This window comes from Urocampus carinirostris, chromosome 7 (genome assembly GCF_059441175.1).
Source record: "Urocampus carinirostris isolate Australia breed hairy pipefish chromosome 7, RoL_Ucar_1.0, whole genome shotgun sequence".
Lineage (NCBI taxonomy): Eukaryota > Metazoa > Chordata > Actinopteri > Syngnathiformes > Syngnathidae > Urocampus > Urocampus carinirostris.
The window spans coordinates 18,170,761-18,188,055 of record NC_142355.1 but is presented as its reverse complement, the minus strand read 5'-3'; the positions used below and the strand labels follow the sequence as shown (position 1 = coordinate 18,188,055).

The 17,295-nt window shown below is 39.4% G+C and overlaps 1 protein-coding gene across 1 annotated transcript in view; it reads left to right on the top strand.

The window, feature by feature from the left end:
* Positions 1-17,295, top strand: part of reln (reelin) — a 179,772-nt gene that overhangs the window by 99,817 nt on the left and 62,660 nt on the right. The window contains exon 4 of the mRNA XM_088339951.1: positions 5,305-5,375. Coding sequence (XP_088196077.1) covers positions 5,305-5,375 — 71 coding nt within the window. The remainder of the gene's footprint in view (positions 1-5,304; positions 5,376-17,295) is intronic.

Below are 17,295 nucleotides of genomic sequence, written 5' to 3'. Positions count from 1 at the left end.
TGGATGCTTTTGGAAGGCCTGGAAAGGAATCTTTAGTTTTTAAGTATTACAAATTGGGAAAATTCACATGTTATACAATCAATTTGAGATACGAGCACATTTCTGGAACGAACTAGGCTTGTTTGTATAGTAGAGGTAAGATCAGGTCTAAAAAATTCAGCCCGACCCGACCTGAGTCGCGGATATACATACCCAAAGCTGATAGATTAACTTGATTTGATAACCGGGCCCGAAATGAACCCGAAGCTTTAATTTGCGGCGAAGGTAAACACGAAGCGTTTCTCCGACCGTGCGTACTTCAGTGCCGAATTGTGCATTTCGGATGATCTACGCGGCTTGGGGTTTACTTGGTGCCGAGTCCCTCAAATCAAGTGTGCAGTGCAAGCGCAGCGCCTAAATAAACGGTGTGGCGCCGAGGTGCGCATCTCGGCGACGTAGAGAAAAAAAAAAGTCAAACGGAACAAAATGGCACCGAAAAGAAAATCAAATTATGCAGATTACAAGCTGCAAATAATGAGCAAAAAGGAAGTCTGTAAAGCTCGTAAACTATTGGCAAAAAGCAGAAATGACGTCTGATGTGAGTGAGGTAGAAGGAGGAAGCCGCGCGTCTATTACCCCAACACCGAGGAGGAAAACTTAATTGGATTTAGTGATTTTGAGTTAAACTGATAGTTTGGTAAGCATTTTATGGATCTGAATAAGTAGTTGAGTAAAAGTAACTGCATGCTGTGTAGATCGGAGGATGAGAAAAAAACAAAAGAAAACTGTGAGAGAGAAGCCTGACCAGCCAGATTTAATGATTGACATATTCAGCATATTCAGGGTTCGGGTTTTTGCCCTGGCCCAAGATCTTACCTCTAATGTAGAGGTATCATTGTATTATAGTTTAGTAGAATTGAGAGAAAATGAGAAAAGCAGAACTCGTAATGCCCAAAATGTTCTTACTGAGGAATTTACATTCCATATTCGTGTATAGTGTGTATTTGCGTCTCGTGAATATTCCGTCTGTTTTCGGCACACGTGCGCGTGCTTGTGTGTGTGTCTGACAAAGTGGCTCCGGGGGGACGCTTATGGCCGACAGCAACATGTAATCTTACATAGAAGACATGCTTCGTAATTACCTACTCTGGGCCCTTTCGGGAGCTCTTTGAGTGACAGGCTGTCCATCTGGATACATGTTAGAGCTCATATTTGCATTGGAGTATGTGCTTTTGTGTGTTTGAGTGTGTCTCTTCATTCCCTGTTTTTATGTGCACGATAAATATAAATATTTGACAGGTGTCTCGTAAATCACCCCCCCCAGTCCATATTCAATGTTTTTTCCTTCCTTTCTCATCTCTGACAATCTTCTTTCGTCTAATGAGAGAGGAGAGGATGACACTTACTTTCACAAGATGAATGATGCCCCCGTTTAAGGATGAAAAGGAAACATTTAGGCCCCTAATTGCATTTTTCACCCGAGCAAAAGTCCAATTAACATTTAAATGTTCAATAAATGCTGTGTGTGTAGTGAGGCAAACACTTACGGGGGCCCTCTGGGGTATAATAGCGTGGCTTCAGTGTGCACCGAAACAATCACACGCATTTGTCGACTAAATGTGTTCCCTCTTAGTATCTCTTTAATGAAACACATGACATTAACTCTCATTACACTCTAATTCTTACAAATCCAGCAAAAGCTTTGAATGAGCAGGCCTTGGTCTTGTACTCACAATGTCGGCAAATCTGAATTTAACTTTGCATGCAAATATTAGCATGAATACATGGTGTGTAATGTTTTAGTGTGTTTTCCAAAACATTCCTGTATGCAAACATTAAGGGGACAGTGTGTTAGGGTACATAGGGGTGCTTGAAATCCTTATAAATGGTTGAATCCTTATGTTGTGTTTTCAAGGTGTAAAAAGTGCTGGGTTTTTACATTAATTGCTTGAAATTGTTACCACGTTTCTCAACAAGTCTGCTTAAAAATGATGCGGCACCACTCTCCGATGGCTTCGCTTTGCCATTGAATTTCTTGTTCCCTCGTGATTAACTGCAGCTGGCATTTGTTTGTAAGGCATTTCAGTGTCTGAAACTCATGACAAAAAGTTACTGGAGACCAGGGCAGATAACTCTGAAAAGTTGCCTGCCCAGCCTTAATTTTGCACAACTTGAAACACAATAAGACGACTAATCGCAAAAAAAATCATCGTTGAAAAGTATTAAGGATTGATAATCATAATATATAATGGAACAACACTTTAAAATTATGTTTATTATAAATCTACTTATAACATTCATTGCATATATATGACATTGCTGTTTTCCATCTGTCATCAGTATATACCTGTCATGATTGCTAACTGGTCACCTGGAAGCAATCATGTGGACGCCTTTTGATTGGCTAACGGTTCCTTCTTTAGCGCGATGCGCCCAGACCTCTTCGTCAGAGGATACGTTTGTAACTCTGTGTGACTCTCCTGATTACCCGTTCCATCTAGAACTCTATTTACCTGTTTCTGCCTGCCTCCGATCCGACCTGCTTCCGTCCCACGCAACAATCTTCTCTCCAGCCCCGGTAAACTTGACCTGCTTGACTTCCGCCCTCCGATTGGCCACCCGATCAGAAGCCTTCTTTCCGGCTCCGCTGTTGAACGGCTGACAGCCATCTCGTCTCCTGCAAGCCCTGATCGCTTCCCTAAATAAAGAACTATAACAAACGCTTTGGGTTTCCTGATCTGTTCTGGTCTCTGGCTGAGGTTTTGGCTTGATTCCTAACCACTTATCGATTTTCTTGTGTTCTCTTTGTGTCTACTTTGGAAAACGATATGCAAATGCACGACCTTATAACGCTCGGGAAAGTGTGGAAGCACGAAGTTATTCGATGCAGGCTTCTGATTGGAGTATGCAAATTGCCCCACAAAAACGAAACTCCAAAATTTTCAAACCGAACGAAGATTTCAAAATCGGACTAAAGCAAAGTTTGATATCAAAAATAAATCTTTCTGGGTTTTTTTTTCATAAAAAAGTTGCCGGGCAGAGACGTTTTGTAAATTGTATGCCCGACGTAAAAGATGCACGCCCCGGGCGTCCGGGCAGACGTTATTTCAGACACTGGGCATTGACATATAAGGCAGCATCACCACCTTTTGGGTCACGGTAAAGAGGATAGGTGCATGCTACACCTAAACAGAGCACTATGAAATGTGTATTAGTGCAAGGATTACATATCCATTGTGGACATTTGTCTTGGACAATGCAAAAATGAAGGTAGTGTTTCCCTGTGGCAAATTGTTATGGGAGGAACTTCCTGCAGCTGAAAATATAAGCTAAATATTATTATTTTCTATCTACAAGGGGAGGGATTTGTCGCGATAACAAATATATTATATTATATCATAACATTGGCATTGGGGGTTGGAATTGCAAAAGAGAGGGGTTTGGTCACCTAATGATTCCCAGCGACAGGTGTTGAGACGCATCAGTTGGGTTGAGCGAGGGGGCTGGGAATCCCCTCCTCTGTATCAATCTCCCAGAAAGAGTCAAGAATGTGAGTGTGTTATTGACTCTAGCCACCTCCCACAAGGGGGATATGGCTTTGGTATATACATACTAAACTAGGGTCATAGTGGCACTATTTCCTGTGGTGTGTCTCGGGCAAGTATAGCCTGTTGGTGCCCATCCCTCTCCAGATCAACACTATACATACAATTTAATTATTATTTAAAAATGTAAAATAAAACTTTGTATTTGGAAGTAAAATAACTGAAAAAATAGATATTAACCCTTACCTCATTTCTACCAGACTCCAACAAACTTGCATTTTGTATCCCACTCCAAACTGAAAAGCTGTCATATTTAGTTTAGTAAATATTTAAGAAGATTGTACCCACGTTGCAACCTAGTGTTGAGAATTCATCATCCTTAATTCATGGGTACAAAACTCAAATTAGTTTTCAACCATTTCTGAGATACAACAATAATTGTGTTCCCCCTCTGACACATGAGCTATTACTTAGTAATGAGGGCTGTTTTGATTATTCATGTGTGAAGACAAACGTAGCCATTAAAGGTCTGCATGCTGGAGAAGGTGGACATGTTGCAAAATACCATAAGTCAGGAGTCTCAAACACGTGACCCCTGGGCCAATTGCGGCCCAAAAGATGACCGTTAAAGGCCCCTGCCTTGATATGAAAGTTTGAAGGGACTATGTATTATTGAGAAATCCCATTCATTAAACAAATATTAATTAAAAGAATAAGCAATAATACTATGGTATAATTGTACATATTTTAAAATACTCGTACATCGAGAAATTTGTGTTTATAATACTTACCATGAGCTTTCTGCTTTCATTTCCTTATGTTCCTCTTTTTTCTGTTATCCCTAATTTCTTTTATTTTATCTTTTCAAGTTGTATTCTTTTTTCCATCCTTTTATTATTTTTCCTTCATTTTTCTTTCTTTTTGCCTTGTTTTCCTTTTCTTTTTCTCATGTTTTCTTATTAACTTGCTTCATTCCCTTGTTATTTTATTTTTTCATTATTTGTGAAAAGCTGGGCAAAAAATGGTAAGAAAAATGATGCTTTTGAGTCTTCTTGTTCTTCCTTGTACATTGAAGCACCGTCTTTCGGTTGCACCATACAATACAGCGACATCTAGTCGTCAAATAATGCTATATATTTCCCTTTCATTCGTGCAATAGTTGAAAAACTCTTCTGTATTCGCGTCAGAATTAACATTTAAACAAGATGCTAAGGGTTTTTCATGATTTAATTTAAGCGGAACTTAAAAGGGAAAAGACATGACGTACCTGCATGGTTATAAAAAAAACGTTTTATTTTTTCACCTTCTTTCTTCACAGATCAAATTGCAAACTTTGATTGAATCGGTTATAACGTTTGAGAAAGTGTCATTCACCCAACTGCCACAATACATTTTTTTAAATACTTCTAGGTCAAGAAATGTGTATTTATTTTATATAACATGAGGCTCATGAGGAGGCATCTAAAATGATTGTATGCCATCTTGCTGCTATGGGTCGCCAACAAAAACGAAAACATTGGGAAATCCTAGGCAAAAAAAAAAAATGGAAGAAAAATGGTTTGGTCCCTTTGAGTATAGTAGACAAGCGTAGTTTCTATTCCTTCATGTGCTTTGTAGCACTCATTTTCAGTTGCACTTCACATTTCAGTGGAATCTAGTGGTCAGATTTTACACTGTACAGTATAACGTTCATGTAAATAAAAAGTACCTTCCATTTTCCAAAATGTCTATGCCACAAAAAAATTGAGTTTTAATAGAATTTTGCCTTTCCATTTTTTAGAGCCACAGCAACAAATCGAGGGCAACTCCTCTTCAAGGATGCTTTGGCCCAGCAACTCTGTGAACAGGGAGGTGAGTACACACTAACAAACCCCCAGACACAGAAATTTAATTCAAGGACATTTTAAAATGCAGTGATTTTATTTTGTTCAATAATGATGCACTCACATCTTTTAAATCAATATGTTCTCCAATTCAAGTTAGTTTTCCTTATCTCCCGAGTTTTTACTATTAATATATGGATATTAGCAGTAATGGGTGTGAAATCAGTAATTAGTTACAGTTACGTGTTACTTCATTGAAAAAGCAATTCGTTACGTCTCATATTACTAACATATTTTGATCTCAAGAGCTTGCAAACAAACACTTAGCCGAGATATTCCATATCCATTTTGTCTCTGGGCTTCAAACCACCCGACGATCTCTTTCTCCCTTCCTGGGTACTCTCAACGACATTTTCTTCTTTTTTTTTACTCCGGGCATGGTGAATTGCAAAAATAATTTTACAGATAGAAAACAACAACATTCAGCATTCTACTATAAACTGACCCTCTGATATCAATATTTTATTTTAGAGTTGGAAATAAGGCTTTGATGCGCGGTGGAGAGAATATTTCCATTATGAGAAATTCAGCTACCTCGTAGTCTGCTGGAGACAACGCCACAGTAGCTGTATTTAGTTGTACTTTGTAGGTAAATATAAACACCGCCACAACGTGAGAAGCGTTGGTGGCGAATTGTGGTTGGATATTACTTCTTGAGCAAAACAATAACAGTTAGCTATCAGATAACATTGTTATTCACGATCTGCTTTTAACTACAAAAATTGTAGTAACAGGGTTACAGTACTCGTTACAGACAAAAGTGATTTTGTAACACTGTACTAACCCTTTGCACACGCGTGACCTGATCACGTGCCGACACCATGACGGACAGCAGTAACCCGTATTAAACAGTGGACGAGGGCAGTAAACAAAACAGCTATACTATTCAACATCATTGGCAATGACTAGTCAAACAAATAAGGTGCAGTTGTCAGATGAGTTGGCACACCACAAAGGGCACTATTTAGAGAAACTGATGGTAGCATTAGCAATGCTAGCTACTAAGCCATACTGTGTTTCTCCTTACATACACACACATCTAAACATTGTATAGAGTATCCCCATACACCATTGCTGATCTAAAAGCTTGTACCAGTCTGGATGCTTACCAGTTCGTCACAGCTGGTAAGCGTTGCAGTGCTTCGTTTTGCCGACAAATGCACCTCCGGTGAGAAATTCCCCCGCAATCGTGACCGAAACAATTTTGGATCTAAATTTTGGGGGATTGTAATAGAACAGTAAAGCATGGGGCATTTGCACTTTGTATAGAAATCCCTTTTGAGCACGTTGAAAAAGTATATTTTTGTGATGTTTATTCTTCTTTCGTTCGTTTCTCGTTTTCTTCGCTGATAATTCTGCAAATCATTTCGGCGTGATAAGCTTTATGGTAGAGCACATAATAGTTTTCAAAACGTGATATCCGGAAGATCACTGTTTTGAATCGCTGGTTAATCGCAATAACAGCAGCTCGTTTACGTGTAAGAAATGAAAATATTTGCTAAAGTTAGCACCAGCTAACTTATTATATTTAGTGTCTTTGACATGACTCCTACCTACTTAATATAAAATACATTAAAAGTACCTTGTAAAGACTGACACCTGCAAATCCTGGAATAATTTTAGGGCTGCGAATCCCTCCATTTGATTTACAGATAAACACCGCTGTCTTAAATCGGGTCCATAACCTTGCAAGTTGGCACAGCCCAACACATTGCAATATATCACCAGATTGTGGTTATATTCTTCTGTCGTTATTGATGTTTGTTTTAACTCAACTGCTCATTCAACTGCCATCTCATAAGGTTCTCCTACCGTCCGTCATGGCTCTCATTCTGCCGAAGAAGGCAAAAAGGTCAATATGCTCTGTTGATTTATGGAAAAATTACAGCTTGCTTATTTACTTAGTAAAAAACAAAGTGGGCATGCTATAAAAGATATCAATATTAAGATCTGTAAAAAACAAGATTTAAATGGCAGAAGAGAAAAAAATGAGTGATGTATGTACGATTATCTGTCGTGAACATATCCAAATGTGACAATAATGAAAGGTTGCGGAAGGCAGAGCTGAAAAATTACATCTTAAGGTGATGAGATCTTTTTATTCCACAGGAAAGTCTGCAAACATATATTTTGCAGATCAAAGATCATTTTCACTGCGACCTCTCGCTTCTGACAGGATCATATTTTCAAGCACCTCTCCAGTTAGGTGTCCTCAAACCGGGCCAAAGTTACTTCAAATCTCAAGATTAGCATTCAAAGTGGAATAGTAATCATTTTCACGAAATAGCGGGCCAGCCTGATCCTCTTTATATGCTTAAGTTTGACACTTTGAAGAGCCGCTCGAATGAAACCTGGGTTATGATCTTTGGATCAGGGAGAGAGGAAAATGTGAGGGGAAAATGGCATAGAGAGAAAGCCATGCCCGCCTTGGGAGAATTAGCGAGGTGACACTTTCAAGATAAGCACAATAGAAAGACAAATTCATAACTTCACTAATGTTGGGTTAAAAGTTGTATCAGAAGCAAAGCCGTGAGTTGTAAAAATAGGGGTGGGTGATTTTAGGTATTTTGTATCGAATCCAATCCAAGTAAACACAAGTTAGTATTGATCGATACCGATCTCATACTGATACTTTTTGCCAGGAAATAGCATGATCATTGAATAATTGAACCATTCCCCTTTGAGTTAGTTTATAATTTTGATTAGCACTGCACAACAATTTTAGGCACTAAAAAGTTTTCATATTGTCATTTAATAACTACATTGCAAACTTCAAAATAATAAAAAGACAAATAGAAATACCAGTACTTCTAATACAACTGTTTCAGTTGTAAAGCCGAAAGAGTCAAAGCCAAAAAGCAACAATGGACCGAAAATACTGGATATAAATGTCAAAAAGACAGCTAAAGTACCTTCCATTGCACAATAATTTGACAATAAAGTTGGCTCTGTTGCTATCGTGAAAACGGTTTAATAGGTTTTTGTTTAAGAGCAGTAACATGTTTAAACTTTTGGTTGCAGCTTGTTGAGATTATTTTCACGTGTTTATGAGAATTTTTGGTGTTGCCACAGTAGGAGACTACCACACAAAATACACTTGGCATAGTCATTTGCTATAGTTGAAGTTCTAGTAATGTTGGGTACGAAGGTTTGGTTTTCTCATCTGCCTGGCAGGCATGATCCAGCGGCAGGCCATTTTGCGAGTGGTGCTAAAACTTTGCCTTTCAGTTACACATTCAGGCATACACTTACAGAGTGGCCGAGGGAGCTGGGCGAGTGGAAAATTGATCCAGGACAATAGGATTGATGTGATCCAACTGCTTGCTTGGCATTGATAAAATCAATATTTGTTTATACAAAATGCGCCCACCCATATCCACACATATATCCAGCTTCCAGGTACACACAACTTCCCAGCTCCTCATTTTATCACAATTTTCTTTATTATCAGTCTTAATCTCATTCCTGTATCTTTATCTTCAACTATTATTTGAATGTGTTTTAATGATTAGGAAGGTGTGTTTTATATTTAGGGTTAGCCTGGATAATTTTTGGAGGCCAGGAACAGATGATTTGGTTTTCAGTTATTTCTTTTAGGGAAAATTCATTTCAGCTACAGGAGATTCTGTATACAGTATGAGCTCTTGTTTTTGTTTGAATTTGAAAAAGCAGTACACGTTTTTAAGGGGAGAAAAACTGTATTCTAACACGTAAAGCAGTATTGTTGGTGAGTATGCTCTCTTAATAAAGTAACAGGCTGTCTTCAGAATTAAAAATGTGTCCCTCATGCTTATATCACCATAAAATGTGTATCCCAATTAGTAAATCAATTAAAAAAGGACACCACCACTGAATTTATGCCGCATAATTTAAATAAGAAACTTAAACAGCAGGTCATATGTGGGACTGCACTGTAGTCTGTGAAGTCAGTAGGCCGTCCATCAGCTCTACCTTTTGACAGCGAGCCCAGCCGTCCCGGCGTTCTGCCCGATGTGGTTGGGTCCTCATTTCCAGTAGGGAAATAAATCTGATCTTTATGAGCCAAGACCAGAACACTGCAACCCAGATGGATTATCACGTGGACTTATAACTCACAGAGGTCACTGCTTCGCAAGGACCGCTTGATAACAGTGCACAAGAAAATGTTTGGGGGCCCGGGGGGAGTGGGGTTGTCTTCTCTGGTATCACCTTCAACAAAGATGGAGGTATTTTTGTCTGTTGATTTGGACCGAAACCCCCCAAAAAATGTTTGACGAATTTGTCTTTGCCAGGACTTGAAATGTTTCAGCATGTCATCAGTAGAGATGTTATGATACCAGCAATATGTCAGGAACTCTCTTAGATGACTTAGAAGCACAATGCAGAAGCACAGGTTATTATGATCAAACTTTTGTCTTTTATTAAGGTTTATCAGCATTTGTCACATGCAGCCAAGCAAAATTATCCAGAACCCCAGAGGCGATCAAATGTTACCCAATGGACAGGCCAAAAGTTCAGTGATCCAGTGAGTCCAAGCAGCAAAGTCGACAGTACAAAAGCTCATTAGGTAGTATTCGTAGTCTTAGAGGTCAGGTATGGGTATGGTACACCGGTTGGACAAGCATGCTTCGACAAGGGTCCTTGGAACGTGATGGGAAGGGCAATTAACAAGCAAAGAACTAAACGGATGGATTTCTTAAAACTGGAAGATGAAGGGTCGTGATAAGGAGGAAAAAAAATCAAGACAAGTGACTTCAGCCGGGAGGAAAAAATAGAATCAGGAAGTGAGTGATAAGTAAAGTTCGAGAGAGAGAGACAGAGAGACAATGGACAGAGTTCAGAGTGTGGGATTGTGACACAATATTGTGATATTGTAGATCAAAACTGCAATAATATTGTTGTCTTCATATCAGAGTATTGAAAGTAGAAGCTGCTAGCATTTATTATATCCCGTATTGAGTTCCATTCTCTGATACTCCTGCAATCTCTGTCTAATAATGGATTTGATTATTTTTACATATTTGACAGCTTTTGTTTAAGATTCATGCTAATTGACAGATAACTATCAGATGTGACTACCTTTTACAAACTGATTCTATGTGTGTGGTTATTTGCAGGCGAGTCACTATCACTTGTTTAGGGTCGTTTACGGTTATTTTGAGGTTGATGGTATGTGTACTACCTTAAAACTATGTTAAATAATATCATCAAGTACTAGGGGCTCTAAAGACGATACAGGACTTTCAAAATTAAATAAGTCACTCTGTAGGTCACTGCTTTTACATGAATGAGAAAAAAACTTTATTTTTTTACCAATTGGTTACCTCGATGATATTATTTAAAGTATTATTGTGAGTTTTTTAACTTAATTTGTGCTCTTTTTTCATATTGCTAACTTCCCCATAAGGACTACTATTGCTTCATCTACTACGACTACTACTACTACTACTATTACTAGTGTTGTAGGGTTCATGTTTTCTTTATCTACTTTTGCAACACTTTGATTTGGTTACAGACATTTCCTTCCTCAAAATAGGGTCTGAAATGATATAATTTCTTTGATTTAAGACCTCAACTCTTTCAACAGCAGATATTGCGCAACTATGCACACTGCAACACTCTTGGATTAAAACATTTCTATAAACACAACAAAATGGGTAAGTTACTATTAAGTGCATTTTGGGAACCCTAAATACCTTTAACCATATTCTAGAATGACGTTTTCTATTTTAAAACTAATATGTCATAAACACATGCTACATAGTTAGATTATATCCGTTTGCACTAACCTATAGCTTCAGGCGTTAGACTACCGCTTTTCTCCATTTAAAAGCGGCTAACATTTTTTTTCTACCGCTTTCTCAAATTCGAGACTAGTATTTTATTCTACGGCTGCTTTATTTTGAATTGAAATTAAGTCTTCGTGTGTGACTAAACCGCTCCGAAGATCGCATTAGATTTACGTTTTGGTCAGATTTTGCCACTTCTGTTAAAACAAGCACATGTTGTTTTTTAATAAGATATTATTGAAAATAAATGTTTAATATTCTGGAGACTGATTGTTTTTCGTGTGTAAAAAAATGTTGTTGTCAAATGTTTGGCATGTATGCATATCCCATTTAAAAACTGTGACCCCCAAAAAAAAACTTCTCGACCATGAGTATAAAACCTTATAAAACAGTACCCTTTATCCTTTCAAACTTTTATATTTCAAGACTGTAAACCAAAAATTAACTACAAGTATTTCACCAATAAAATTGTATAGTTTCATCTTTCCTTTAAGGCAGACTGGGTTGAGGCCCAAGTTCTATTCTTATCTCACACTTGCGAATGGAGCACTTCATTCAGGTCAAGTTCGAGAAATTGAAATATAGTAAGATGGGACTTTTTGACAACATATTTACGTGAGATTTTTTTAGAGCGTCAACACTTTGTTCGCGCACACATATACACGAGAGTTTACAAAACAATTCTGGCAGCGGTGGGATTCGAACCCACGCCCCCGAAGAGACTGGCCTTAATCCAGCGCCTTAGACCGCTCGGCCACGCTACCTACCGCACATAATCCTCGCTTGACGAGTCCTTAAATTAGATTATGCCCAAAGGCAACAAAGTTTTGCACATTAAATATCACATCTGACCCGCAAGAAGGTTTTTACGGCCACAAAGATGATCTTGATACAATGTTGGATCATACACCAGGTGTCGTGTATTTCTAGCACTTTACGTTACTTGTCCTTCAATAAAGTGTTGTTTATGGTTTATAGATTGCACTTCATTTTACTGTATTTTAATCCAATTCTTTTTTGAAAATTAATTTGATCATAAACAGTTGCAATTATGGCTATTTCTTCTTTAAATTAAATTGATCCCATTTCTGCTAAAGTTGACACTATAGACTTTTGACAGCGCCTGGATAGTACCAGCTTATTTCATACCATGTGATGGTTGCCACTGTTTTGCAGTTTTCTTTCCCCTCATCACTTACTTTCTTAGGACCCATTATTATGGGCAGAAAAAAAGAAATAAAACCAACACAATCACAATAGAATGAAATGTGGTCCCTCTCAGACAAAATTGGGATGGTGCTGATTGTCTGAAAAGGAAGAAGAGATAGAGCAAGTTATTATCGCTATCTACTGAGTAACGAGATACAGTTTTTATTATTATTTTGCCGGGGCAAAAGCAACCTACTGAAGTAATGGTTCCGACCCCCCATTTGAGAGGCACTGCATTAGATCTTATCCACAGAAGGTAGATGAGTGGTTAGCTCGTCAGGTCCAGAGTTCACTTCCATTGTCTAGCCTCCCAGTGCGGAGTTTGAATGTTCTGCCCATGCTTGTGTGGGTTTCCTTCGGGCACTCCGGTTTCCCTAGTTTATTTGAACCTTCGTCCATTTTACTTTGACACCCATGGATGAGTGTTGTGCTGCCACTTGAAGCCCACACAGGCTTTTTACAGGGCCGAATAGTTGCAATCCAGCTGTTGAGAACCATCTCATGTCAGGAATTCATTGAGGTTTCAAAGAACAACATCCTCCTGAGTCCTGTGGAGAGCATAATAGCGACCGCCAGTTAGTACGACTTCAAACGCTGCGCGCCTTGTCGAAGATGTGAGTCAGACCGAGTTGAAAAGAACAAACTGGAGTGGGACGAGCGGGGTGGATAGCATTTATGGTGTGGTGTGAAAAAGCCAGGAGAGAGGAGATTGGATTAAGGATTGGACTGAGAGTGGAAGAGGAGGAGAAGATTTAACATGTCGAGGGCGCATGTCCATTTGTGCACAGGAGTTGACATATTTTAGAGCTGGCATCATTCAAACCTCCAGATTACTCATCACTCTGTCAAGTAAAGTCATATTTATTTGTTCAGCCCTAATTCACAAAAAGTCTCAAAGGGCCGCACATAACAGAATTACAACATTCCCTGATCTGAAACCTACATGAGGGCAAGGAAAAACTCAAAAACCTCACGAAAAACAATAAAGCTTGAGAATGGACCGCCCACGAGGTAATGTCCCTCCCAGGATGACCAGGCTGCAATGGATGTTGGATGGGCACCAACAGACAATACTAGGTCATCATTAACACAAAATATAAGTACCGTATTTTCCGCACTATATGGCGCACCATGTTATAAGGCGCACCTTCAATGAATGATATATTTTAAAACTTTTGCCATACATAAGACGCACCCCATTATAAGGCGCTATAAGTGCATGCTGGTTTAAGATCAGGTAATTGTGCAATTTTGTAATTGTAATCCTGTGCAGTCCTTCGAGACTTTTTTGTGATTAAGGGCTATTTACGGTAAATAAATGTGACTTGACTTGACTACAGTAGAGAATGTAGTTACGTTATGCAACCTCTAGATGTTGCCACGCTAAAGGGAATGTCAACAAAACATTCAAAATGGTCAAACTTTATTGTTAACAAACAAGCTTTCCACAACTCCATTCACTCCCAAAATAAATAAACAGCCGTTTTATTATTTTCTCTGAGGTAAAGCATTTTCGTGACACATCTTTAACATCTTTGAACAACATCAAGGCATATCATTTAACTTTTCCTCCATTTAGTCAACACGCAAAAAAAAAAGTCTGATACTGTTATTTTAAATGAAACGTTAGTGCAATCGCAATAAAGTGACACTTGTAATGTGCAAAAACAACAAGTGCAAAACAATAACAATAAAGCAATAACATAATAACTGTAAAATGTAAAACGTAAACACACAAAAGAAAAACAAAGATCACTCTATAAGCTCCTCATCGACGAATCCCTCGAATTCTTCTTCTGCAGTGTTCGAATTGACCATCTCAGTGAATGGGCCATCCAACACATCCGGCTCCGTTTCATCAAGGTCGTCATTAATTGAGTCAGTGTCGCTGATGTTGTCTGGCTGTTCGGGGACAATTCCCGTCTTCTTGAAAGCTCGGACCACAGTTGAGACTGATATATCAGCCCATGCATTTACGATCCACTGACAGATGGTGGCGTATGTCGCCCGGCGCTGTCTCCCCGCACGTATGAAAGAAAATCGTTGTTTAATATTTCCCAGTATGCACAGCGCGAAAAATGGAGTCGGCGGCTGTTTCTTGTAGTTGCGAGACCTTGCGAATTTAATATTGAGCCATATATAAGGCGCACTGTGTTATAAGGCGCATGGTCAGCTTTTGAAAAATTTTTAGACTTTTAGGTGCGCCTTATAGTGCGGAAATTACGGTAATAACAGAATGTCCAGTTGACAGATTTCTGTCCCTAAATTTTAGCTTCTAGATGATGGCATACATCGGGTCCATGTGTCAGCTCAATGGCTCGGAGTGCATGCACTGTGCAAGATTGGACTTCACCTTTTCCTTCAAGAACGGGAAGACAAGAGTGGTGTTCAACATACTCAGCTATATAAAATAAATGTGCCTTAAGCATAGATTTAAACACACCATCTGAGGTTGCAAATTGTATCTGAGAGGGCAGAGCATTCCATGGCATCGGGAGGCTCTTGAACCGGCGGATTTCTTCCTGGCTCTCACTGCAGCTTTCTGCAAAAGCTGAAAACTTTTGATGCTAGACATCGAGAGACCCAATGGTGGTTTTAAGCACGGGTGAGGCGGGCAGCCACCCAGGGTGACGATTTTTCCGTGACACATGGGGGGTGGCACAAGAATTTGGAAAAAAATATATACATTTAATAATAATAATCAGAAGAAATGTCCGCTACAAAGTGCTTCGTGGTTTATCTAACAACATAATACTTTGCGGGCAGCACAGCGCCGCAGTGGTTAGCGCGTGTGCAGGCACAGTTCTAAGGTCTTGGGAGCCTCCTGTGTGGGTTCAAATCCAGCTACCGGACTTCCTGTGCGGAGTTTGTATGTTCTCCCCGTGCTTGCGTGGGTTTCTTCCGGGTTCTCCGGTTTCCTCCCAAATTCCAAAGACATTCATTTCAGGTGGATTGGCCGGTCCAAATTGTCCCTAGGTGTGAATGAGCGAGCGGGTTGTCTGTCCCTGTGTGCCCTGCGATTGGCTGGCAACCAGTTCAGGGTGTCCCCTGCCCACTGCCCGATGATTGCTGGGATGGGCTCCAGCACCCCCGCGACCCTACTGAGGATAAGCGGTGCAGCTAGTGAGATGAGATGAGATGAGATAATAATGAGCGTCTTGTCAAATGGGCACCCCTTTGTTGCAGCTTTGACAGGGCAGGGGAAAGTTCACCTGACTGGCTCGGGCAAAATAAACCATGGGTGTGTGTGTGTGAGTGTTTGTGTGCGCAAAGGGAGGATTTACTGTATTACTTTACATAAATAATTAATTTTTTTGAACCGTGTGAAATGGAGGTGACTGGCCTTCCTGGAATCAGCATTAATCACAAAACAGGGGAGCTGATTGCTTATTACGATTTTATGGAAGATTTTGCATCAAGGAAAGCCAACTAAATTATACAACTAAATGTATTTAGTGTGTTTTCAAATGTGCGTGATTGTGGGATTTACTGTATAAGAATGTAAGTAAATTTTATGTCAAGTACTGGAACAGGATCAGGACCCTAATGCGTGAGGTTTCACAAGCCTTTTATTTTACGGGAAATGGCGAGTCATGCACGTTGGACAGCAGTGTGGCGTGGAATTAGAGGCCGTTATGATTGATACCAATTGCCCGAGCAGATATCGGACAGATGGGGTCAATATCGGACAGGACGGGACAGACAGGAATTATATCAAAACATGATATCAAGATTAAACAGGACAAAATAAACGGAACAATACCAGACAGGAAATACCAACAGGAAACAGGACCGAGTCAAAACCCACGTCTTGCGGGGCAGAGGTTTGTTGATGGACTGACAAAGGAAGAGTGAGAGCACTCAGCTTAAATAGACGGAAAGCCAATCTGTCAACGAGCCGCAGCTGGCGCCACACGAGCGGGGCCAATTGGGCGCCATGGCAACCGTGACATTTTATTATTATATTTTAATGTTCTCTTCAGGATTTTCCTTAAATATTTTCCATTTTTATGCATTTAGTGTATTTGTATGTATTATTTAAACATTTTGGATAAATATTTGCCAATTTTACATATATAGTGTATTTAATTTTTGTATTTGAGCAGTTGTGCAATTGACAAATAAATCTACCACTTTTATTCGTGTTCAATATGTGCCTTGGCTCACGCCCAGGGAGTAACTTAGTGTAGAACTGCCACTGGGGAGATCGGAGAGTAGTACATTACAGTAATCGAGAGGAGAGGTAACCAACGCATAAATTACAAGTTCGGCATTTGGAAATTTTTTGCAATGTTGCAAAGATGGAAAAAAAAACTATACTAGTAATGTTCTTAACGTGTAACTAAAACAACAGATTAGTGTCAAATGTGACACATAAATGTTTGACCATGCTTGCGAAGCAACATTCCCCCCCAAAATGTTGTAAGGACTTTGTGTGTATGTGTGCGTGCTTGTTCCGAAATCCAGGCTAGGAAGATACAGGCATTAGCGTGGATGAGCTGCTAATAGAGGAGGCAGTAATTGAAGTCTTTAAAGAAGCAAGAGGGGATTAAACCCAGTGAAATGGGCTCCAGTGTCTGGTCCAAAAGCGGCTCTGCATGATTTAAACAGCAAAAGAGAGCTTGGTGAAGCCTGGGGATAGAAAACAGTCAATGAGTCCATATCTTTGATGAGAGAAAGGATTACCGCTTCAACAAAAATGAAAACTTTTTGGCTTTTCTAAAGCCAATTGGACTTCAGTTGAAAGACTAATGGCAATTCAGAAGATTTGTTGAAGAGAGCAAATACTCAACCCAGCTTGTTTTTTTAACACAACTATCTGTGCGTGGATTAGGGGGGAGCACTATTTGCATTCTTTTGTAAATCGTTGACATAACATTTTATCCCCTCGGTTTAACAAGGAGGTAAACA